Source organism: Primulina tabacum, chromosome 13, assembly GCF_025594145.1.
Source record: "Primulina tabacum isolate GXHZ01 chromosome 13, ASM2559414v2, whole genome shotgun sequence".
Classification (NCBI taxonomy): Eukaryota; Viridiplantae; Streptophyta; class Magnoliopsida; order Lamiales; family Gesneriaceae; genus Primulina; species Primulina tabacum.
In genome coordinates, this window is record NC_134562.1 from 5,481,679 (window position 1) to 5,508,815 (window position 27,137).

Consider the following 27,137-nt stretch of genomic DNA (forward strand, 5'->3'; position numbering starts at 1 on the left):
GTCATTATCGGGAGATTCAAATTGAAAGGAATATAATCTGTTCTTTCATTATTTTTTCTTTTTTGATAAATATTGTGGACATATTCAACTATAGAGTTTTATCTTTCTAGATTATTGAGATATTTGATAAACCTTATATATGATATATTTATTTAAAATAATGTAATTTCTAATGCAACCCTTGTTTCCATATATTGTACGATTCTTTATATGGGATAAACTTTAAGAAAAATGTAACATATAAATAATCAAAGATAGCTGCTGTAGAAAAAAGAGAGAGAGACACTGCATGAAAGCAATCACGAGAATTTAAGATTTACATCGGAGAGATCATGAAGTGCTCAAATCAAGGCATATTGAAGTGTTGTCGTTGAGTTTTGAACACATTCATGCACAACATCAAACACTGTGTTGACAAAAGTATTGTTTATCAAAGAAGAATTTTGGCTTCACAAACGCTTCATCCGTAGTTTTGTTATTTAGTTTGATAAGTGTTTTGGACGCACTTTGCTCACTCACTTTGTTAAGGGAGTTATCTTTTTCTGTGTAAACTGTCAGGTTTTTCTAGTGAATCTTTTGCCTTGAGGAACTGCACAAGTGTCTTCACTTGCGCATAATTCTTTGTGTCTTATTTTTTTTACATAAAGTTTTGTGCGTTAAAATATTCCGCTGTATGTTGTGTTAACTATTACAACACTACATACGACATTTAACGCTGAAACACATAATCATTTTATTGCACAGTATTTTTATTTAATACAATCATCCTCCACAATCGATAGTCATACGGTTTGAAATATTTTAATTTCCTATGTACTTGTTGTCTGGACAGATCTTAGCCTAGTCCCTTTTGGTTATTCAATAATATCCGATTCACCTTTTAATATAAACACCTTAGGGTGAGCCACCACTGTAATTGATAAACTATGCATGCATGTGGCCTAACAAATAATGCATACAGGTTTAGAGCATGGGACAACCTATACATACATATCCATGTATAATAATATCATGGTTTAATTGTCTTAATGCAACACTGTAGTAATTTCTTTTCCTTTTGAATTTTCAATAGATGATATATATATCCACCTTTTTTTTATTGACTTTTAGAGCTTTAATGTCACCCATATATAGTATAAAAATCTCGATATTTATGAATCCGTATATTAGGCTACGCATGAGAGCCACTGATTGAATCGACTAGATAACTTATTATACATGCTTATCCAGGGTGTGTCGAAAATTAACTGATGCAAGTTTCATCATCATAAAAAAAAAGTTATTATACGCCACGAAAATATTTATGCTATCGTCTTATTATGTTTGATCCTTTGAAATACCCTAGCATGACATTGTATTTACTATGTTATCATTATTATATGACTCTATTATTATATTTGGATTCATGCATGTATTTTATTCTTGGTATCTAGGTTTTGGTGTGTGTGTATAGATAACATGAGCCAGAAATGGAAGAGGGTCGTTAAGTTAGCCGCCTCACTGCCTTACTAGCTAAGCTTACCATTTTATTTGTTAATGTCATGTAGTTATTAAATAATTCAACTTTTGTTTTTCATATTGAATTGGTCTCTTGTGAGAAGGTCTCACGGATCTTTATTCGTGAGACAGGTCAACTATGTCCATATTTACAATAAAAAATAATACTTTTGGTTTAAGAACTAATATTTTTTCATGGGTGACCCAAATGAAAAATCTGTCTTATAAAATTGACACGTTAGAGCGTCTCACAAAAGTGTTTTTGTTGCATAATTACTAATATAGAGAAATGATTAAAACTTGAAGGGAAAAAAAAACTCAAATTATCCAAAAAAATGAAATATAAATTACTATAACTCAAATTTGATATTATAATATATCGAAATCGTTGAGAGGTAAATATAAAAATAAAGCATGGAAAAAGAAATTTTCACGATAATTATTTACCGTTCAATTTCGCGTAAAAACCTATTTGATTTTATGTTATGTTTTGAATCATGATTAAAGTCAATATTACAAATATTTCTATTAGAAAGTGTGATTCTTATACATATCATGAAAGTCCAATGTATTTTTATAATGGGTCGGTGCAAAGTTGGTTAATTTCATCCAAAATTTTTGAAAACTTGCAATTTCAAATTCGATGGTAAACTACTAGGAGAAGTTGATAAAAATATGAGGTTCGAACCCTAGGTGACATCTTAGAAGACATGTATAATCTATTTGCGGAGGCCAATAATAAGTTATGGTTGATTTGTTTTCAAATGTTTATATATTGATTCTCTCTGAAAGATTAGCTGTACGAAATTTGGACTCTCGAGAGATCAAATCAAGATAAAACAAAAATTCGACCCGTCGACATTTGTTCACAGCTTGTCATTTCTTCCATTAGTATTTTTTTTTTAAAAAAAAAATTATACAACTTGAAATCCAAACTATAAAGATTTTTTTTTTTTTTTATCAGAAACTAATATTTATTAATATTAATAAAGTTTGTTACAATTACAGTGGATGAGTGATCCACATACTTCAGATTCTAGCAGAATATAAAGTTCGTTACAATTTTTCTCGTGTCCTCAGCCAAATTGCTATAAAGTTCATTTCATGATGTATGCATATTTTTATGTCATAAACCTTAAAGTGTTAGTATAAGACAAAATCTATAAAGAATACAATAACTTCAACGTTATCAAAATATTAGTGCCTTAATTACCAATTAAGTCCCCAAAATGTGAATGATTTAGGGATAATCTTTTTATTTACATGCTTTACCAACTTTAGAAACTCTGAGGTTATATTATATATATATATATATATAATTTTCATTAAATGTTGACTTTTGATGAAAATGACACGTTATAAAATTTAAGCCTCTAGCTCAAATTCCAACTATAGGGTTGTGTAATTATGGATCTCTAATAGGGAAATCCACTAGGTTAGGGGCCCCACATTTGATCACTAGCTTTATATCCACTTCATATATATATAAATAAATTCAGGACGCACCACCATTTCCAAAGTTTAATAATTTTATTTATTTACCCTTTTCATTTATAATAAATAACAAAGACTAATAATTAATTTTTTATACAATATGTTTTTCCCGGTACAATAATTGTTCTCTTTATTAGGAAAACTATGGGCACATAATGCTTGAGTTACTCGTTGATTTAAAAGATTGAAGTTATATTGTTATTAATAATTATAATTTTTGATAAACGAAAAACACTCGATCGTATGATTAGTATCAGAGATAATATCACATAAATTTCAAGATATGCATTCACCTAGAGATTGCACCTCAAACGCATAATAGTAATACAATAGCTTATTTTTAAATATTTTAAAATTAATTTAAAACGAAGTTTTATTTGAAACTATATATTATTTAATTAGTTTAATTTACATAATTAATTGTTATGTAACATCGATAAATTTATAGATTAATAATTTAAATTGTTAAATATAAAAAACATATGATATATTATTTTTGTTGATGAATTTTTTTTTTAGATAAGATATTGATTGAGATGGATTTTGTATTTCGTTCGGTTAACACATTATTATTTGAGTAGGTCTCTTGTGAGACGGTCTCACGAATCTTTATCTGTGAGATGGGTCAACCCTATTGATATTCACAATAAAAAGTAATACTCTTAGCATAAAAAGTAATACTTTTTTCATGGATGACCCAAATAAGATATCCGTCTCACGAAATTGATCCGTGAGACCGTCTCACGAGAATTTTTGTGTTATTATTTTTTATAATATCTACAATAAAACAGAGTTTTAGGTTGAATATAATATTTATAAATATGATGATAATAAGTTAAAAAATATAGACAATATTTTTTTTCTTCGACTATCGTAGAAGTTTGAGTGAAATAAATATGTATGATAAAAATTTATAGTCATGTTATATATTTTCTAAAAAAATAAAACTTTTGGGTGAGAATTTCAAAGTTTGTAAAATTATTAAAAAAAAAATTATGTCGTAGTTGCCGGAATTAATTATTAAAATAATTAAAAGATTTGTTGAATAGATTAGGTAATTTACTTTTTTTATACAATCAAGATTATTTGAGTTTTAATTCTCTCATTTATGATAGATTAATGATAGTTTTATTATTTTTATTATGAATTATAAACATTATTCTAAAATTATAGATAAAATCAAGGAGAATTATTGCCAATTGTCTAAATTAGGGTAACATAATCTCCCAAATTTGACTTGAAAAAGCGTGGTGGCAATTTCGTAATTAAAAACAAGAAGAAGGGTATTTTCTACTCAAAAGGCTAAATTCGCCCATAAAATCTCAGACCCTGTCATTACATGCAGCGATTGCCTCTTCTCCTCGCTCGAATTTACTCCAAATTTCTCTGCCCAAAGAACTCTATTTCACGCATTTATTCGCACGCTTCCCCTCAATTTTCCTCATTTTGGGTTCAATTTCTTGTGTTCTATTCGAATTTACAGAGAAAATTTGATTGAAATTGACCGGGGAAAACTACTGGAGTAGTATTTTTCCCCGTCGAGTTGAGAATTCCCATCTGATTACACTTTACAGCAGATAAAAAAGGAAAACCCATTTTTGTTTTTGAACGAAAAATGCCTGAGCACTTGTTATTCGCGAACCCAGCAGCATCACTAGGAGAAAGCGAGAAGAAGAAGCCATTTCAAGAAGGTGGCGAGGTGAAATTAATCGATGGTGCAACAACATCTACTCCAAGATCAGTTCTTATCATTCCCAGAAGCAAATCCCCGGCAGCTTGCCGCAGAGTGACACCCGCTTCGATTTCAGTGGAAGATGGGACTTTGGAAAAGCATCTACGCAGCGGAGACCTTTATATTGGATCCTTTTCTAACGGTACTCCTCACGGGTTGGGTAAATATCTGTGGAAAAATGGGTGTATGTATGAAGGGGGGTGGAAAAAGGGGAAAGCGAGTGGTAAGGGGAAATTTTCTTGGCCTTCGGGAGCTACGTTTGAAGGAGAATTCAAGTCAGGTCGGATGAAGGGTACGGGCACTTTTATCGGGTCGGATGGGGATACGTATCAAGGTTCGTGGGCAGCTGATATGAAACACGGATACGGAGTGAAGCATTATGTTAATGGGGATCGTTATAAGGGTCAGTGGAGAAGAAATTTGCAAGATGGACAAGGGAGGTATGTGTGGAGGAATGGGAATGAGTATATTGGCGAGTGGAAAAATGGAAATATACATGGAAAGGGTGTTTGGGTTTGGAATAATGGGAATAGATATGGTAAAAAAGGGTCTAGTGATCAATTCTTGAACGGTATTTTTTCACCTTCTCTTGATGGGAAGAAGGGATGTGAAGATGGTTTGAAGGAATATTTTGATCATAAGTTGGCGGTGCCAGTGATGGCTGTTGGAGACGAGACTGTGAATGCAGGGGTAATTGGCGGGGGAGGGAAGATGCTCGAAAGTGGGGTGGTGAAATTGCCTGTTCCCCGGATTTACATTTGGGGATCGAATGCGGAAGCTGGGGATATAACTTGTGAGATTCTGGACAATACGCAGGCGTCAAAGTTGAATTGTGGAGGATTCGTGATGGATCAAAATGGGATTAATCAGTTTGGGAATAATTCTCGTGTTTCAAATGGAGAAGTGAAGAAGCCCGGGCAGAAGATAGCTAAAGGTCATAAGAATTATGATCTGATGCTTAATCTTCAATTGGGTATTAGGTAAGAAAGAAGTCAAATGCTGGTCGCAATGAGTTTGTTGATTGGGGATATTTACATATCCCGCTTTCATTGAAAGTTTGTGTTGTCATACTCTTTAGTTTATTTATTTAGAGATTGTTGTTTTCTTAGGCACTCTGTGGGGAGACAAACCTCTGTATTGAGTTATCTTAAAGCCAGTGATTTTGATCCGAAGGAGAAGTTTTGGACTCGGTTTCCTACTGAAGGTTCGAAAACTACACCACCCCATCAATCTGTGGAGTTCCGATGGAAGGATTATTGTCCTGCAGTGTTCAGGTAATTGATTCTTCGATTCTATCTTTTACAATGTATTGAATATAGTTTTAGCATAGTATTTAAATCTTGATTGGTAATCGATATACATGCATAAATATGTAGTTTGTAAAACTGTGGAAGCTTTCTCAGAATTTAAATGTGATTTTCTCGTGATTTGGAGTCTTAGATGGTGATTGCTTTCTGGGTTTATCAGGGATTTAAGGAAACATTTCCAAGTCAATCTGGCCGATTATATGTTGTCTGTTTGTGGAAACGATGCTCTTAGGGAGCTTTCATCCCCTGGAAAGAGTGGAAGTTTCTTTTATTTAACAGAGGATGATAGGTTTATTATCAAAACAGTGAAAAAGGCAGAAGCCAAGGTTAGTAGCCTACCTATATTATGTCTCAATTTTTATTGCAAAAGGTGCGATCTTTACTCTATGCAATTTTAGCATAAGCTGGACAATGAAAATGTAAAATGATGCCTCTGTTTAAATTTCTTGTTCAACGGTCATGGATATATCTGTGATTTTCTCGACTAAAGGTTTGGTTATTTGTTTCCTTAGGTGCTTATCAAGATGCTTCCAAGTTATTACAAACATGTATGTCAATATGAAAATTCTCTCATCACTAAGTTTTTCGGCATTCATTGCGTGAAACTAGTTGGTGGTGTCAAGGTATGTTCTGAGTTACGATGTTCTGTTCTCCTGTTTGCATTTTGTCACAGTCAAATATCTAATTGAATTCATATTTATTCAAACCAGACGAGATTCATTGTGATGGGAAATTTATTCCACTCCGAGTATCGAATCCATAAAAGATTTGATTTGAAAGGCTCATCCCATGGCCGCACCACGAAAAAGCACGAGGGGGAGATTGATGAAACCTCAACACTCAAGGATCTTGATCTAAATTTTGTTTTTAGGCTGCAAACCTGCTGGTACCAAGAACTAATGAAGTAAGTTTCAGAGTAGTTCTTGTTACCTCCCTGTTATTGTGTTGTAACGTGCTGGCATTTTAGTAATTGTCTAATTGATATTGACAGACAAATAAATCGTGATTGTGAATTCTTGGAGGCCGAGAGGATTATGGATTACAGCCTGTTAGTAGGTATTCATTTTCGCGATGATAATACAGGAGATGAAATCGGTCTGTCGCCGTTTCTGTTGCGTACAGGTAATTTTATCAGATTGTTACTCTCATGACAAAACTAAAACTCGAAAAACTAACTCAAAGTGATAAAAGATTAAAAAATGGTAATGGGACTTGAAGATACTCATAAAACATCGTTGAATCTACAGGAGAGAATACTTCGTATCAAAATGAAAAGTCAATGCGCAGCTATCATTTCCTTGAAGCTGAACTACAAGGCAGGGACCAGATTTTAGCTGGCAGGTATTTGTGCTATCCATGGTTTTTCCTCTTTGTTCGCTCTTTTTTTGTGTAAATGAAAAATGTCTTACAATTGAATTTGCTATCTTAAGATTATGATACATGGTAGAAATGATTTACTGTTGAGCAGATTTGATTGCATATTTATGCCAATATAATTTCACTGGTATAAGAAGGTGATTGTTGTGTTCTTAGTCAAAAAAGATTAAGAGTTTTAGTCATATGGCACTCTGCAGTTAATGTAGGCCTTTATGACCAAATTACATTTATCCTGCGTTCTGTTGCATTCTATTTTCACCATATCAAATTTCAGTATCTTGGTTGTGTTTGAAGTTCATACGGAGTTCTTCACGGCTTTGTCTTATGCTCCAACTGGAATAATTCTCCCCAAAACTCTTGGATGATATTGGACCCCACCATTTTATGGAACTTCACACCATGTGTTGGGGATCCAAAGGCTGAGATTTGATCACGTTATATAGGGAGAATTGCTCGAGGTAGAGCATAGACAAAGTTGTTCTTCACACGGTGTTATGCTTGTTTTATTCGGGTATAAAAATTTCTGAATTTGGAGTTGCGTTTGTTCTTGATCAGGAAACCACTGACCAGACTGGGCGCCAACATGCCTGCACGAGCAGAGCGAGTGGCTCGAAGGAGTAATGTTGATCACTACACTCCCGGTGGATTTCGCCACTCGACACCTCGGTGCAGCAGTGAAACCTACACAGTAGTCCTGTACTTTGGTATCATCGACATTCTACAAGACTACGATATCAGTAAGAAACTCGAACATGCATACAAATCATTACAGGTTGACCCTGCTTCAATCTCAGCTGTTGATCCCAAACTGTATTCGAAAAGATTCAAAGATTTCATCGGAAGAATATTCGTGGAGGATGGATGACAAGAGATACACACCATCAATATACTTGAAAAGGAAGATCAACAGATTCTTCGTTGAATCTTAAGTCAGCATCCTGGGATCATACAAGCACAACGCCAATTCGATGCCATTCCTCTACGGAGGGGATCATGGTCGATCTCAAGTGAATTTATACGCGTTCTATAAATCTGAACCAACTGGTTTGTGCCTTTTGGTTCTGGGGGTTGTTAGTATTAGTGTAAAAACAAGGAATGCTAGGATTAAATTGTCAAAAGTAGGAAATACAGTATATATAGCAATTGTTTCCTCTAGAAATATTTACACATTCAAATTATGTGAGAGGGGAACTTGAATTAAGTTGTACAGCTTACGTTACATTTTCTAGAGAAAAAGAAATTTATGAAATATTTATTTATTTATTTTTTTTTTTTTTGTGGATAGTGTTCCAAATGTAGGTGTTAGAAGATAAATTTTCAAATATTATGATAAAATCAACGAAAATTAATTCATTGTACCAAAAGAAAAGCACACATTATTGAAAAAAAAAGGAAAAAAAAAAAAGAAAAGAAAATTACACATTACGATCTTGACGATTTGGCAAAATAATACTGCTTTCAATATTATGTCTTTCAATATACTAATAATTTTTAAATCAGCATTTTATCACGCTAAAATTATTTTTATCATTGTACTGCATCATAAGTCATAACCTTTTGCAATGCCATTGAAAATTAAAATTTAACATCATTAAAACAATTAAATATCACATTAAATAAAATATGGTTTTTTATAGTTACTTTTTATTTTTTTTATGATTGCATAGAACAGGAAGGGTTGCTGGAGACTGGAAAATAGTTGATGTTTAACACGTAAAAAGAAGATAAATCAATTGTTTGCACAATATTGGGTTTTCTGATATGATCCTCCACCTCCCTTTTTCTTCAAGAGCTTGATTAAATCTTGGGCTTGTCCAAATTTAGCTCAAACAAATGTCCCCGCAAACATGGGTCCATTGGACCAAATGCTTGTATATAAACTCGTTTCTTTTTTGTCTATTTTAATTAGTGAGGCCCAAAGTTATCTTCATTGACTTGGGCTATTTTCTTTGGGCCGGTGTACGTAAATAATCCACACATTTTGAATTATGAAGATGTTACTCCACCTACTCAATCTCACTACTTAAATTTCTTCTTTCTTAGTTTTTGAAACGACTCGTGCCACTAAAATACTACTAGAATTTTTTTTTTGTAAACTATTTTTCGAAAATTACATTTAAATACATGCATGCAATAACATCTGTCAATCACACATTTTAAAATAAAAATATTCAACTACTGGTAAAAATACTGCAGTTAAAAAGAATATCTCAACATCAAACCCTAGACTGTTATTTAAAATAATTCAAATATGCGACATGCAAAGTCCTGCCATCCATCAACATATAAAAGCGAAAGTGTATAAAAATATCCATATGTACTCCTAACTCATAAACATAATGTGAGGAAAAAATATGGTCATCGGGTTAACGTGCGCACATCCAGCCCCGCCTACTCAGTTTTCGGCGTCTTCAGTCTCCATATCAATATGCTCACCTGCATCATTCATACCTAGTGAGTCTAAAGACTCAACACGCCTGAATCGTATTAGCAAGTACATATACATAACATGCAACCGTGAAAAATACTGTAATTAAAATACATTTCATGATCTCAAAAACGTAAGCATAAATATGACATGTCAAAGCATAAAAGTGTCCATATCGCATCATATCAACATATATGTGTTCAATTTTCCTTTTTCGAATTCCGTTCATTAGTTGTGACTTTCGTATCAGCTCTAGTCGATGGATCCATCTATGTATAACCGCAGCACCCGACGACAGGGACATCAGAGACAGTATTACCCATCCACTGAGCCTTGGCCTTACATGTTCGTGTTCGTTTTTATGTTCGTATTAGTCACAACCAATTCCTTTCTTTCAAAAAGCATGTCATCGTATTCATCAATTATAAAAATCATGCATATACATATATGTGACAAGTATCAGTTCATCCGCCCAGCTCAACATATGTAATGTTCTTCCAAACCGGCTAAAGCTCAAAGAAGTCTCAACCGCTGGTATTTCAGACCGTTGGCAAATTGAGTAGCTTGGACTCAAATGATCCTCCTCAGAACGGATCATTAAAGATAACCATTTATTGCTCAAGACATTCTCTGACCGGCTTAATACATTCAAAGTATTACACCGCTTTGAAGTCAACGTATACTTACACCAGTTCCAAGAATGATCTACATTTGATTCTCTTTCCCAGAAAAGGAAGACCAAGTATAGACTTCAAGTTCTGCTGCTAAAAACAGTTTCCAGAAAAGAAACTCCTCAAGAAAAGAGATTCAAAACTATGCTGAGCAAAAAAAACATTAAAGGCGTTTATTGACAATCAATTAATGCTCATAATGTCGACAACAACACATCTGTTCAGAGGATCAGGTCAACGTTGTTGTGTCCTTCCCGACCGTTAAGAAAATCGTGTATATTAACGAAAGAGTGTGTTAGCAGAAACTCTCTCGATTCATAGCTGAAATATTATTGCTTGCTTGTATACTCAAAAAGATCTCAGAGCGCTCTCAAAAGTCTACATACTTCATCGCTCAATCAGCACGCTTTGAACAGAAATTTATTTGATCATCTAAGGATCATTTTCGTGCTACTCACACCAAATTGTTTATTCACATCAGTAACCTTTTGGTTATTTGATTAAGTTTTGATATCTGGTGAACTAAGTGTTCTTAAATATCCAGAAGTGTAAAGTGATCACTAAGAGTTCCAAAATAGACAGTGTGTTAAGTCCTGATTGGAGTGGGATGTTGCAAGAAGTTTGTAAATCCAAAGTCTTTTAGTGGAATCCTTCCTAAAGAGGAAGAAGGGGTGACGTAGGAGTATTCATTCTCCGAACATCCATAAAAACTTTGTGTCATCTTACTTCCAGCAAGCACTTACTTTTCAGTCTTTACTTATTGATTAAGCCTGTTAACGTGTTTAAGCTTTATTGGAGATTGTGAACCGTTTTCCGCACTTAATAGTGATTCACATTTTCAACCGTTTGAGAAGAATTTTTCAACCGCCTAAAAACGGCTGAAATCACTGTTTTATAAGAGAAAATTTGAAAGAGTTCATTCACCCCCCTCTAAACTCTTTTCCGATCCCAACAAGTGGTATCAGAGCGGGGTTTTCTCAAACACTGATATCTTTTGAACACTTATGGCATCTTTCAATAAAATTCCTATGTTCTCTAAAGAAGATTATGATGATTGGAAGATTCGTATGCAGGCACATCTAGCAGCCCAATATGACGATATGTGGTATATAATCACTGATGGGCCGATGAAAATCTTGAAAATAAACACAGCTGCTGCCACAACCGAAGGTGCTTCTCAGATGGTAGAAAAGCACAGATCCGAATGGACTGCTGAGGATAAAAAGAAAGCAAATCTGGACAACGGTGCAAAAGATATCCTCTACAAAACTTTGGACAAAAATATGTTTGCCAAGATCAAGACGTGCACTACTGCCAAGGAAATATGGAAAAAACTTACTCAATTATGTGAAGGCAACGATCAAACAAAAGAAAACAAGTTGACGGTTGCTATTCAAAAGTTTGATAATGCAAAAATGAAGCCAGGAGAAACTCTGGCAGAATTTGACGAACGGTTCAGCGGTATCATTATCGAACTCATTTCATTAGGTAAAGAATATTCTAACCGTGAAATTGCTTTAAAGGTTATGTGAGCTCTTTCCCAAAGAGTGGGACGTAAAGACTATAGCAATGCGAGAATCCAAAGACCTGAACAAGGTAGAACTTCATGACCTCTTGGCCGACCTTAAAGCGTATGAGTTCGAGCTTGGTATACGAACTGAAGAAGATCCATCCACCTCTCAACAGACGAAGGCACTGCCAGCTACCATAGTGACTCTTCTGGTCGAAGAGTCCACAAGTAAGAAATCGACCGAGCAATTAAGCAATGAAGCCATGTCTTTATTTGTCAAAAAATTTAGCAAATTCATGCGAAAGAATCAATCACAAGTGAATAAACCTCACTTCAACAAGGACCATATTGATGATGGTCAAGCCTGTTTTAACTGTGGAAAGAAAGGACACTTTATTGCAGAATGCAATAGGCCAAGGAAAGATGAAAAGAAATCACGTGATAGAAGACGAGTTAAAGATAAAAAAAGATTCATCAAAAAGAAGAATCAGCGAGTCCTAGTTGCAGAAGAAGATAAAGGCAAATGGGCTGATTCAGAGTCAGAAAAATCTATCTCTGAAGAATCTTCAAGTGAAAGCGAAGATGAGAAAGTAGAATGTCTCATGGCCAAAGAAGATCAAGAATCTACTGAAGAGATGGTATTCGACTTTAACTCTGATGAATTTACACGAGAAGATCTTGTCACCACACTTCATGACATGGTAAATGAGTTTAAAGGGCTATCACAGCAGTTCAATGAAGCTAAGACAGAAAAGCAAAACTTGAAAAACAAGTTGACTCTCTCTAGCTGTTCTCAGCAAAAAGAGGTCGACAGTGTAAGAGTAAAGCTAAGTCTGCTAACAGCTGAGAACGATGACCTGCGAAGATTGTTCCATGCCACGTTGAAAGAAAATAAACGGTTGATAAACACAGTCAACACATGGAACAAGTCCTCTGATTCTCTTAATAGGATGCATGAAATGCAGAAACCGGTCGGAGACAGAACCAGACTAGGTTATAGCATTAATGAATGCTGCACCTCTGGAGCACCAACTCAACCGTTACTAGAAAAAGACAGTTTAGAACCAATTAAATTTTTCAGATCTAGTACGGTATATGAACATGATAAGACTGAAGATCAAGGTACTCAAAATGTAAATCTTGAAAATAACAGAAGGCGATGTGGTTTAGGATACGTTGAAATTGAGAATGCTAAATCCAATCGATCTTGGCTCAGACGCAGGTCAAATACAACCGCTCACAACAATTCAATTTGAGCCAGCAGAGAGTTAGGATTAACCGAATATCATTCAAAAACTAGACCCAACCATTACCACAATAGCCGACCTGTTCAAAAGAGATACCGATTGAGTGACAATATCAGATGGTCAAAACAACATATTGTAAAAGGAAAGACACTGCATACACCACCCATTTATGCACATCACAACACTCACCTTAGGACACACCATGAAAATTCCTTTAGGATAATTCAAGTGTGGATTCCTAAAGGACTAATAAACTCAGGACCCAAATAGAAAAGGGTACAAGTCTCTTCTTTAAATAATGTCAGGCAACAAAGAAAAAGAAGTTGGAGAAATCTATCTGGTTCCTGGATAGCGGCTGCTCTAGACACATGACTGGAAACAAAGATCTCTTATCAGAAGTAGTCAACTACAAAGGTCCAACAATCACCTTTGGTGATAATTCTAAAGGTAAGATTATTCACGGCAAAGTTATCATTAAAGATGTGCTTCTTGTAGAAAACTTATGTTATAACTTGATTAGTATAAGCCAATTATGTGACAATGGTTACACCGTTGAGTTTCAAAAACTCATATGCACTGTTAAAACCACAGCTGGTAATATCATGTTGACTGATCATAGAGAGCAAAATACATATAAAGTTAAATGGAATGATGATTATTTTAATGCACCTACATGCTTTATTGCCTTAAATGGTAATAAAAATTGGCTTTGGCATAAGCGACTAAATCATCTCAATTTTAAATCTATTGCTACTATTAGCAGACTTAAACTTGTATCTGGATTGCCTAACATTGACTTTGCCAAAGACAGAGTTTGCAATGCATGTCAATTAAGAAAACAAGTCCGCTAAACATTCAAAAGCAGAGGAAGAAATTCATCATCAAGATGTCTGGAACTTCTTCATATGGATTTATTTGGACCAATACCCTTAACGAGCTTAGGGGGAAAGAAATATACTCCTGTAGTAATTGATGATTTCTCCAGATTTACATGGGTGACATTTCTAAACTCCAAAGATCAAACCGCCGATCATCTAATTAAGCTGCTCAAAAGACTTCAAAACGGGAAAAGTGAAGCAATTGACATAATCAGGAGTGACAGAGGAACTGAATTTCTGAATCAATTCCTGTCATCCTACCTTGAAGATCATGGCATAAAACATGAACTGTCAGCAGCAAGATCACCTCAACAGAACGGAGTAGCTGAAAGGAGAAACCGCACATTGAAGGAAGCATCTAGAACCATGCTAGTCGAATCTAGTATTTCAAAGAGGTTTTGGGCAGAAGCTATAACACAACCTGTTATACTCAAAACCGGTCCATGATCAATAAAAATCATGAAAAGACTCCATATGAAATCTGGACCGGCAAGCAGACAGAAGTTGGATACTTTTGGATCTTTGGTTATAAGTGTTTTATTTATATTAATGGCAAAACACATCTCACCGCCTTTGATGTAAAAGCTGATAATGGTATCTTTTTAGGATATCGAGCAGTGAGCAAAGCATATAGAGCTTATAACCAAAGAACTCTCACTGTTGAAGAATCCATACATATTGTATTTGATGAGTCATCTATATGTCATGACAACAGTAATAGCAGCATACATGATTTAATAAATAATTTTGATGCTACTAACCTTGAAGCAAGAAGTGATGATGAGGTAGATCTGAGAAAAACAGGTGGAAGCATAACAAAAGAAATCCAACTGTCCAAGAACAAACTCAACAGGTGAACGAACCATAAGACAACCAACAAACGCAACATATACAAATAGAAGAAGGAGCACTGGAACAAGAAGAAGAAATCATTCAACAAACCGAGCTAAATTCATATGGACCATGTCTCCAGTGGAAAAAAGATCATCCACTTGAGCTGGTCATCGATAACCCTACTGCTCCTCTTAGAACTAGAAATCAAATGATAAATGAAGTTATGCATGCTGCGTTTGTTTCTCAGATAGAACCTAAGAAAATCGCTGATGCACTACTTGACACAAATTGGATAGAGGCCATGAAAGAGGAACTTAATCAGTTTGAAAGAAGTAAAGTTTGGCATCTAGTCCCTCGGCATAATAATACTCATGTAATTGGAACTAGATACAAGATGGATGAAAACGATTTAATTATAAGAAACGTGCTAGACTAGTAGCTCAGGGCTATAGACAATAAGAATGTATAGACTTTGATGAATCCTTTGCCCCTGTAGCCAGGTTAGAAGCAATTAGAATATTTCTGGCATTTGCAGCATTTAAGGACTTCAAAGTATATCAAATGGATGTTAAGTTTGCCTTTTTAAATGTGTTGTTAAATGAAGAAGTTCATGTAGAACAACCACCCGGCTTTGTTAATCACACTCTCTCTGATTATGTTTACAAACTTGACAAAGCACTCTACGGACTAAAACAGGCCCCGAGAGCATGGTATGACACATTAACAAAATTCTTGCTTGAGCATGGTTACTCAATTGGAACGGTTGATAAAACATTGTTTAGATTCTCAAAAAATGATCATTCATTGTTTGTACAAATATATGTGGACGATATTATTTTCGGATCAACTAACCCTAAGCTATGTGAGAGATTCTCTAAGATGATGCATGAGCAATTTGAAATGAGCATGATGAGCGAATTAAATTACTTTTTAGGAATGCAAGTCAAGCAGTCTGAAAATGATATATTTATCAATTAAGCCAAATATACTCGAGATATGCTAAAGAAATTCGGCATGGAAAATTGCTCTCAAGCCACCACCCCAATGAGTTCATCAATTAAACTGGATAAAGATGAAGGGGAAATCTCTGAGGACACAAAAATGTACAGAGAGTTAATTGGTTCTTTGCTATATTTGACTGCCAGTCGACCGGATATTATGTTTGCGGTTTTTCTATGCGCACGGTTTCAAGCTAAACCTACAATCTCATTTTATTGCTTCTAAAAGCATACTTAAATATCTTAAAGATACTACTAATGTGGGTCTTTGGTATTCCAAAGATTCAAGTCTTGATCTTGTAGGGTATTCAGACACAGATTATGCTGGATGCAAAATCGACAGAAAAGTACGAGCGGTTCATGTCAATTCTTAGGCGAAAGACTTATATCATGGCTTAGTAAGAAACAGACGTCAATTGCTACATCAACCGCTGAAGCAGAATACCTTGCGGCTGGAAGTTGCTGTGCTCAAATGCTATGGATACAACAACAATTGAAAGATTATGGTGTCCAAGCTACTGAATCACCTATTTTTTGCGATAAAACCAGCGCAATAGCCATCCCATACAATCCTGTTATGTACTCTCGGACAAAGCATATTGACATCAGACACCACTTCATCCGAGAACATGTCATGAAGAAAGAAATTCGGCTTGAATATGTTCATACGGATCAACAAACAGGACGATATTTTCACAAAACCATTACCAAAGGCTAATTTTTCACATTTCCGAAATATGCTTGGATTAATCGATTTATCTTGACGTGATTATTTCTTGCGTTTGTTCAGTTTGTATTGCAGGAAATAAAAGGAAAGATAAAGAGACAATCAGTAATACAAAATAAAAAATTTCATTAAAATAGGCGGGGACGTACAACCATAATTTCTTCATCAAGCACCCTCCTCCAGGTGGCCAACCAGGTGGTCAGCCCTTTGGTGGAGGTACGCAGAAAATCCTCTGAGAAGGCAAACCTTCTCAGAGACCTTTGCTCCTTCAGGAGCATGAGGAGGTAGACGCCGTCATCAGAGAAGACGTCTGCATTATCAGCGACGTGGAGACGTCGCGATATTTCTTCAGAGTTGCCACCTCCTTGGGGGTAGCAACTAGTCTTCCCTCAAAGGAAGACTGAAGCTCCTAGACTTTCGTCCAGGTTGACAACGTCTTCTCCGAGATGCTGTCCTCCAGAGCAGACTTGCGGGAAGCCACCACCGACTCCATGAATGCTTCAGCCAAGTCTGGCTCATTTGAACTGCCTGATTTCGCCATCCTTGTATCTGCTTTGTATTTCTAAGTGTTTGTAAAACTAATCTCTCTACCTGTATTTATAGATGAAAAAACATATGAAGAGTCTCTCTTTCATGATGAGTAACACTAGGGTTTCAAGAAGCGTTCTGAAAAAGCTACCGCCGGTTTATTTCTCAAGAATAGTTTTAATCCACGTGTTTAGGGGAAACATTGGTTAAGTCATTAATAAAATGGACTTCTCAACCGTTTCCTCCTAATAATATTGTTCATCCGGTTCATTTCTTTGGGCACGATATTTCCACGTCATTTCGTAAAAATTACTCAAACTTTTCGACTGCCCCTGACTGACGTGATGGTTATCTTTTTGAAATTTGAAATTAATGATTTTACCGCCGCCCAAACTTTTTCAAAACTTAAAAAAATTCATCCACTAACAGTCTTCCACGTGGACTGTCTTGTGATTATCTGAACCGTAAATACATACTCAAATTTTGCAGTCTTAATAGTCTTACCTTGCTATTATACTTGATCGCGTTTAAACTCATCTTGCAGGTGCTAAAATCAATTCTTCTCTGTCAAACAAGAAAATGGCTGCCTCCATTACTCACAACACAGTTGCTGTTAACTTTGCTTCAGTATTTTCCATGCCCAACAAATCTATGCAAGCCATGTTTCGCACGATCGAACACTCTGGGCTTCGCTCCTTTCTGGGTTGCAGCTACAGTTACTCATACACACTATTGAAGGAATTCTTTGATTCTGCATACATGAAGAACGGAGAAATTATTTGTACTGTTCAAAACAAAAACCTCCAATTCACCCAGCAGATGTTTGCTGATTTGTTCAGCTTACCCACGGATGGAATCACTGATTTCTCCACAATGCCAGATGGAAATATTGACATTTGGCGTAGCACCTTCTCAATCACAGATTCTCCAATTTCTCATCCAACATGTCAAAAACGCGACTTAAAGATTGAATTCAGACTGTTGGCTGATATTGTGGCAAAAGGACTTCTTGCCAAGGCTGGTGCCTTTTGTAAAATAACCTTAGAGAAATTTCTAGTTATGGCCACCATCTCATCCAAACTGCGGATCAACTGGTATGACGTTCAATTCAAGATATTGGTAGTCATGATTAAGAAAGAAAACCAATCGCAAGGATTTGCGGTTCAAATCTGCCACATGCTGATTAATGCAGGGGTTCAACCGGTTGATATGATGGAAGTTGGAAAAACCAAGCTCTTCAGCTGGGTAACGGTTGAAAAATTCATCAAGAAAAATCGACCGGCTGATGAGGAGTTAGTCTCCATCAAAACCGAGACTGGAGAAGAATTTGTGAAACAGAAGTAGAAGTCAAAGACCATTTTAACACCCAAAGAAACCAAGAGGAAACTGGTATTAAAATCCAGCTCCGAGGATGAATCCAAGGATGACATTCCTGTGTCTCAAGTCTTTAAGAAGAAAGGAACTGAAACATCAAAGACAACAAAGATCAGATTGGTTAAACATCTCATTGCACCACTAAGTCCTGCTCCCATCCCCGCACTCTCAGCCACAACACTAAAAGGAATTCGAATTACTGAAACAGAGATTGAGTCCTCTTACTTAGGAGTTCCTATTATTCTCTCCACAGATAAGGGTAAACAAGTAATGATTGAAAATCCACCGAAAATCAATTCGGTACATACAGCAATAGTCCTCACCAGTTGCAACCTTTGACTCATTGATTCAAACCGGGAAAATAAAAGCAGCTGCCAAACTTGAACGGTCCATCTTGGACTGGACAGAAACATCTGATATTCAAACCGCTCTTCGACGACGAGACTTTTTGGAACTTCAGATGAAAGAAAGTACTCTCCGAGCCATCATTCAGTTAAAAAGGAAAATTTTTGATCCCTTCTGTCCTACTGCCACTGATGATTCAGCTGTTATTTCCTAGCTTGAGATGGATGCTTTATCGCTTGCCACGCATGTCGCTCTAATGCGTCAGGATCTTCACCTTCCAGTGCTTACAGAACAAAGTAAGCTCGACTCTATGGTGGAAATACATGAAGACCCGTGTTATAAAGACTCCATAGACACCTCCAAACTTCAGGATCACTCATCCACTTCACCCGGTACGAGCACTAAACTTTCTCTACCAGTACTGACTGTAACCGCTCCACTGGATGATAAGGAGAACAATCTGCCTCCCTCTGATAAGATAACGCCGGAAGACACTCTCTGTGCTGAACAACAATGCCATCAGATTGTTCTAGATCCTCTATCCATTTCTCCAACAATCTCTAACATTGATGCCTCTGCTCAACCGCCTCCGGTTCAGCCTCCAGAAGCTCACACTCTTTCTGTCGATGAGGCAGTAAAATTATTAACTGACTTTGATGAAGCTGTCACATTTAAAGAGAAATCGGTTTCCCCAAAAGCTCCTATCACTGATGATAATCCAACCGCTCCTCAAGAACAGTTGTTGCATTCTCCCAAAGAATTTCAGGAAGCCGAGCTGACCATTTCATCAACACCTACACACTCTCCTCTACCCAGTCCTCCTTCAGCCAAACCAGAGGAACCAGATGTCACCGGATCAAAACTCTATGTTTCGACTGAAGATATTGATCAAATCATTGAGAGCATAACGACTGAACTCCATGAGCCCGAACCATCAAAGTTTGCTGGTAAGCTATCTTCCTCACAACTGGTTTCTTTCAAAGACTGCTTACTATCTAAAGAAGGTGAACCTGAACAACAAGAAGCTCTAGAAGAGAGTTGCCAACAACAGATTCTGACCCGACTAACCACTATGGATCAATCCATTCTGACGCTCAATCGCATATAATTTGATCTAAAAGAGGCCTTTCAATCAGTGAAGTCGGCTCTCCGCAAAAATCTTTCCACAATGGAAACAAGTTTCTCCCTCATGCAAGCAAAACATGACTTTGCACATCTTAACATGTGCCTTGGCCTATCAGAGCAAATGACTCGACTTCAAACAAATCTGGAACAACGCCTCGATTCCCAAGGCGCTCAGCTTGGAGAAATAATGGAATTCTTTGTCCATGGTGATGTCAAAAATGGGGAAAGAGAGCGACAAAGGGTAATTCAAGAAGCAGAATTATCTGTTTGGAAGGAATTGTATGAGTCAAAAGAAAAGGAAGACAAAGCCAAAGCAGGGGAACAAAGTTCATGTTCGAAGAAACACTAAGTTGGTCATCTTGAATATTGTTGGTTATTTTGAACATTATAATTTCATTTACTTAATGAAATACAATTCTTTCGCTCTTAAAAATCTCCTTCAAAATTATTGTGTTGAATAATCTTGCAGTTGGGTTTTGTCATCACCAAAAAGAGAGAAATTGTCAAGAAATTATTATTCCCAAGAATTTTGGTGTATGAAAAAATCAAGTTGACACGATGCGGTTCATATATGTGACAAGTATCAGTTCAACCTCCCAGCTCAACATATGGAATATTCTTCCAAACTGGCTAAAGCTCAAAGAAGTCTCAACCGCTGGTATTTCAGACCGTTGGCAAATTGAGTAGCTTGGACTCAAATGATCCTCCTCAGAACCGGATCATTAAAGATAACCATTTATTGATCAAGACATTCTCTGATCGGCTTAATACATTCAAAGTATTACACCACCTTGAAGTCGATGTATACTTACACCAGTTCCAAGAATGATCTACATTTAATTCTCTTTCCTAGAAAAGGAAGACCAAGTATAGACTTCAAGTTCTGTTGCTAAAAACAGTTTCCATAAAAGGAACTCCTCAAGAAAAGAGATTCAGAACTATGCTGAGCAAAAGGAACATTAAATGCGTTTATTGAGAATCAATTAATGCTCATAATGTTGACAGCAACACATCTGTTCAGAGGATCAGGTTAACGTAGTTGTGTCCTTCCCGACCGTTAAGAAAATCGTGTATATTAACAGAAGAGTATGTTAGCAGAAACTCTCTCGATTCATAGCTGAAATATTATTGCTTGCTTGCATACTCAAAAAGATCTCAAAGCGCTCTCAAAAGTCTACATACTTCATCGCTCAATCAGCATGCTTTGAACAGAAATTTATTTGATCATCTAAGGATCATTTTCGTGCTACTCACACCAAATTGTTTATTCACATCAGTAACCTTTTGGTTATTTGATTAAGTTTTGATATCTGGTGAACTAAGTGTTCTTAAATATCCAAAAATGTAAAGTGATCACTAAGAGTTCCAAAACAGGCAGTGTGTTAAGTCCTGATTGGGGTGGGCTGTTGCAAGAAGTTTGTAAAGCCAAAGTCTTTTAGAGGAATCCTTCCTAAAGAGGAAGAAGAGGTGACGTAGGAGTATTCATTCTCCGAACATCCATAAAAACTTTGTGTCATCTTACTTCCAGCAAGCACTTACTTTTCAGTCTTTACTTATTGATTAAGCCTGTTAACATGTTTAAGCTTTATTGAAGATTGTGAACCATTTTTTCGCACTTAATAGTGGTTCACATTTTCAATCGTTTGAAAAGAATTTTTCAACCGCCTAAAAATGATTGAAATGATTGTTTTATAAGAGAAAATTAGAAATAGTTCATTCACCCCCCTCTAAACTCTTTCTCGATCCCAACATACGTGTTCAATTTTCCTTTTTTGAATTTCGTTATTAGTTGTGACTTTCGTATCAGCTCTAGTCGATGGATCCATCTACGTATAACCGCGGCACCAGGCGACGGGGACATCAGAGACAGTATTACCCATCCACTGAGCCTTGGCCTTACATGTTCTTGTTCGTGTTCGTGTTTGTATTAGTCACAACCAATTTCTTTCTTTCAAAAAACATGTCATCGTATTCATCAATTATAAAAGTCATGCATATACATAAATCTTCTTGAAACCAAGCATGCAACGTATTTTTTTGTACTTTCATAAAAATTCATGTTCATAATATCATATACATTTTAAACATGCAATTAGTGTTCAGGACGCTGCTAGGACCGCTAACTCGACTTGCGTGCAAAATGACCATTTTGCCCTTGGAAACTCTAATTGGCCATTTTACCCCTAGACATCAACATTTCGACCCAAAGCCAACCAAACTCCTTAAAACACCTCGAAACATAATTATAATCATTTTCTAGACGTAACCTCGAGACTGTTTCGTAACTTCTACGATTCGTTTTAAAACTTGGACCGAGGTCCCGGTTTCAACCCGAATCAACCCAAAAATTAACCAAACTTTATCAAATTTTAACAACTTATTCACACCCTACCAGCCCCTAAACAACACAATTCCAGCCATTTTGAACCCCTTAAAACCCGTTGCCACTTGCTGGAAATTTCTACACACATGCACCGGAAACCTTAGTGAACTAAACCATCAAATTTTCGATCCTAAACCTAACCAACCCGAAGCAGCCTTGAACCAATGTTACCTAGGACCAAGATCAAGCCGTGGACACCCTAATGGACCAGCATGTACCCATGCCTACTGCCCATGCACTCAACCATGTGTGAAGCACCCTAGAACAAGCCACACCTTACCCTACTCGACTTCTTGCGCCTCAATCCACTCCTAGGCCATGACCAGCCACGATTGAGCCACCCTGGACCACGGCTCAGACCCCTTAGGGTCTGCACCGTGGCTTGATTCGACTCCCCTACAGCCGATCCCTTTCCCAAGGCCGCAACTAGCCCAAGCATCAATAATAATCCCTAGACTCGATCGACTCTCACCAAGGTTCGATTGATTCTCGACTACAGCACCTTGACGCCTTAGCCCTCAACGTGTTCAGCCCTTTAACACCTAGCCCTAGCAGCCCCTTGCAAAAGAACCATGAAAACGTGAGTTACAAATAAAAGTGTAGGCATATTTCATGTCAAACTCGAATAAAACTTACAAAACATGATACCACTACGATCATGCAAAAACATACAAACCAACATATATTGATGTGAATGATGAGAAAAACGAGAATAGGCTTGCCTTTGCGTATATACACTCAAAAACTTGGAGATAATCGCGTAAAACGTGCAACAGAGAGGCGGGGAAGAACTTCTTTGAAACTTGGGGAGAATCTCGAAGGTGGCTGCTGTATTTTTTTGAAAATAGCTGCTGGAAGAAGATTGGGGGGGGGGGGGGGGGGGGGGGGGGGCGGGTAGAGAGTGGGATTAGGTTAGGGTTTGGGTGTAGGGTTTAAATAAAATAATAAGTGTTAATGGTTCCTTAATTAAAAATAAAGAGGTTAAAAGGATTTTAGGCCCATTAAATAATAAAATAATCCAATTAAGCCAAAAAACACTCCCAAAAAATATTTCGTTTAGGTACGTTTTTGAAAATATTGCCCGAACCCTCAAAAAGTCCCCGACTTGCTAATATTTGCGTACCGATTTAAAATATGACCTGGAGAGTAAAAATACCCAACCATAGCCCATTTTCGAAAATAACACTTATATACACCATATATTAAATAATAAAAAATAATTATTTAATAAAAATATTTTTTCCTTAATTATCCCAGTCTCCGTTCCTCGTTCGAGCGCGAAAAAAATACTAAAAGCCCTTATGCATGAGACTTTAATAAACCATGCAATAAACTACATATCCATGCAATAATCATGCATATAATTCTTTAAAATAATTAAACACATATTTTAGTAAAATCCTAGATTGTATGCAGTCAGGTTACGTAGCTCGAATTTTCTAGACCTTACAATTCCTCTCCCCTTAAATAGAATTTCGTCCTCGAAATTTAAAATGTACCAAATAACTCCGGGTAGTGACTCCTCATCTGGTCTCAGTCTCCCAAGTAGCCTCTTTTTCGGAATGATTCAGCCACCTGACCTTGACCATCTGGATCACCTTGTTCCAGAGTCTCCTCTCCTGCCTGTTCAATATCTGAGTAGGTCTTTCCTCGAAAGACAGGTTCAGGCGTCAGCTGCAGTGGTTCATAATTCAATACATGCGAAGCGTTCGACATGTACTTACGCAGCATCGAGACGTGGAACAAATTATGAATTCCCACCAGATTCGGCGGTAATGCAGCTTTGTAAGCTAGTGTCCCAACTCTCTCGAGGATCTCGAATGGTCCTATGAATCTAGGACTGAGTTTGCCCTTCTTTCTGAATCTCATTACACCCTTCATCAGTGCGACCTTCACGAACACATGATCGCCCACTGCAAACTCTAGATCCCTGTGCCGTTGATTTGCATAGCTCTTCTGTCCGCTCTGAGCGGTCTTCATCCTGTCCCGAATCTTTACCACTAACTCTGCAGTCTGTCTGACAATATCTAGTCCCAACTCTGCTCTTTTCCCTAACTTGTCCCAATAAACCGGTGACCTACACTTTCTCCCGTAGAGTGCCTCATATGGAGCCATACCAATTGATGCCTGATAGCTCTTGTTGTACGTGAACTCCACGAGAGGTAACTTCGACTCCCAGATGCCCTGGAATTCGATCATGCAAGCTCTGAGTAGGTACTCCAAAATCTGAATCACTCTTTTAGACTGATCGTCGGTATGTGGATGAAAAGTTGTACTGAATAAAAACTTGGTACCCAATGCATGATGCAGACTCTTCCAGAATGCAGACGTGAATCTCGGGTCCGTGTCTGAGACTGATGGACACTTGAATTCTATGCAGTCTGACTATCTCTCTGATATACAGCTTTGCGTACTGAGTCATGGTGAAAGTCTTCTTGATCGGTAGAAAATGTGTTGACTTAGTGAGCCAATCAAATATCACTAAAATTGCATTATATCATCCAGTTGTCCTCGGTATCCCTATCACGAAATACATGGTAATGTTATCCCATTTCCACTCGAGAATAGGGAGTGGTTTCAGCTTCCCCCCAGATCTCTGATGCTCGGCCATAACCTGCTGACCCGTCAAACACTCAGACACAAAACGCAAGATATCTCGCTTCATGCTCGGCCACCAATATAAAGACTGAAGATCCTTATACATCTTCGTACTCCCTGGATGAATGGATTACGGGGTGCTGTGGGCTTCTCTCATAATATCCAATCTCAGGGAGTCACCGCTAGGAACCCACAGTCGGTCACGATATCTGACTATGTCGTCCTCAACTGTGCACAACCTCAGGCCCTTAGACTCATCTCTCTGTCTCCACTTCTCCAAATACTCGTCAGAAGTCTACCCTGCTCGAATCCTGTCCCTCAGTGTTGGCTGTACTGTCAGGGTAAGAAAGACTAGGGGCATCGCCCCCTGTATACACGACAAGCTCAAACCTCTGAATCTCTGCCTATAACGGCCTCTGCACCGACAACTGAGCAATCACCGAATGCTTCCTACTCAAGGCATCCGCGACCACATTAGCCTTACCCTGATGGTAGCTAATGTCGCAGTCATAATCTTTCACTAGCTGTAGCCACCTCCGCTGTCTCATGTTCAGTTCTTTCTGCGTGAAGAAATACGTCAGGCTCTTGTGATCGATGAAAATCCTGTACTTATCCCCATACAGATAATGCCTCCATATCTTCAGGGCGAATACCACTGCTGCTAGCTCGAGGTCATCAGTCGGATAATTCTTCTCATGGACCTTCAACTGCCTGGACGCGTAGGCTATAAACCTGTCATGCTGCATGAAAACTGCGCCCATACCGAGCTTCGAAGCATCTGTATAAAGCACAAAATCCTCTTGCCCTGATGGCAAAGCTAGAACTGGCGTTGAAGTCAACGCCTGCTTTAGCCTGTCAAAACTCTCCTGGCACTCTGATCCCCAAATGAATTTGGCATTCTTCTTTCTCAAGGCAGTCATGGGCACCACAATAGAAGAAATGTCCTGAATAAACTTCCTGTAGTACCCAGCCAATCCCAACAAACTGGGGATCTCTGTCACATTCTTCGGCACTGGCCAATCTCTGACTGCCTCAACTTTACTGGGATCAACCTCCACTACATTTCGGGATACTGATGTGGCCCAAGAATACCACTTTGTCTATCCAAAACTCACATTTACTGAACTTGGCATACAATCAACGGTCCTGCAAGACCTGTAGCGTTGTCCTCAAATGCTGACTGTGCTCCTCTCTGCTCTTCGAATATATCAGGATGTCGTCTATGAAAACGATGACAAAATGATCCAAATACGGCTGAAACATACGATTCATGAGATCCATGAAGATTGCTGGCGCGTTCGTCAGTCCGAAGGACATCACCATAATCTCATAGTGCCCATAACGCGTCTTGAAAGCCGTCTTGTGCACATCAGCCTATCTCACCTTCAGCTGGTGGTATCCTGATCGGATATCTATCTTCGAAAACACTGATACTCCCTGAAACTGATCAAATAGATCTTCAATCCTAGGCAGAGGATGCTTGTTCTTGATTGTGACCCTGTTCAGTTCCCTGTAATCAATGCAGAGTCGCATGCGTCGTCCTTCTTCTTTACAAACAGTACCGGTGCACCCCATGGAGAAAAGCTCGGGCGGATGAAACCCTTGTCTAAAAAGTCCTATATCTGATCCTTCACCTCCTTCATCTCTTCAGGTGCTAGACGATAGGATGCCTTAGAAATCGGAACTGTACCTGGCATCAGCTCGATAGAAAAGTCCACCTCTCTGTCTGGTGGAATTCCTGAAACATCATCCGGGAAAAGGCGGGGAAAATCCCTGATCACCTCGACATCCTCTAGCCTCTGACTGACTGGCTCAGTCACTGTCACTGTCACATACTCGCCAAAAATTCCTGGCAGCCTCTCCTCATGAGCTTCCTCGCACGGATGCAAGAAATGACGTGCAGCATCTGCTGGTGTATGGCTGCCTCAAAAATAAATGACTTACCGCTGGGCGGTCCGTGGTCGGACAGATACTGACCTCCGTCGAAAATCTATGGCAGCTCCGTTTGAAGAAAGCCAGTCCATACTCAGAATAATGTCGAACTCTGGCAACGGTAGCACAATCAAATCTGCTTACACCGCATT

The 27,137-nt window shown here is 37.6% G+C and overlaps 2 protein-coding genes across 2 annotated transcripts; both read left to right on the top strand.

Moving 5' to 3' along the window:
• The first annotated feature begins 4,330 nt into the window (after positions 1-4,330).
• Positions 4,331-8,668, top strand: LOC142522666 (phosphatidylinositol 4-phosphate 5-kinase 1-like). The gene is made up of 8 exons (XM_075626186.1): positions 4,331-5,703; positions 5,833-5,997; positions 6,191-6,356; positions 6,543-6,653; positions 6,741-6,934; positions 7,022-7,152; positions 7,278-7,371; positions 7,963-8,668. The coding sequence occupies exons 1-8, from the start codon at positions 4,607-4,609 to the stop codon at positions 8,270-8,272; spliced, it is 2,268 nt and encodes a 755-aa protein (XP_075482301.1). The 5' UTR covers positions 4,331-4,606; the 3' UTR covers positions 8,273-8,668.
• Positions 8,669-11,606: 2,938 nt separating this feature from the next.
• Positions 11,607-12,038, top strand: LOC142521810 (uncharacterized). Its single transcript, XM_075624990.1, has one exon. The coding sequence runs from the start codon at positions 11,607-11,609 to the stop codon at positions 12,036-12,038; it is 432 nt and encodes a 143-aa protein (XP_075481105.1).
• Positions 12,039-27,137: the final 15,099 nt, after the last annotated feature.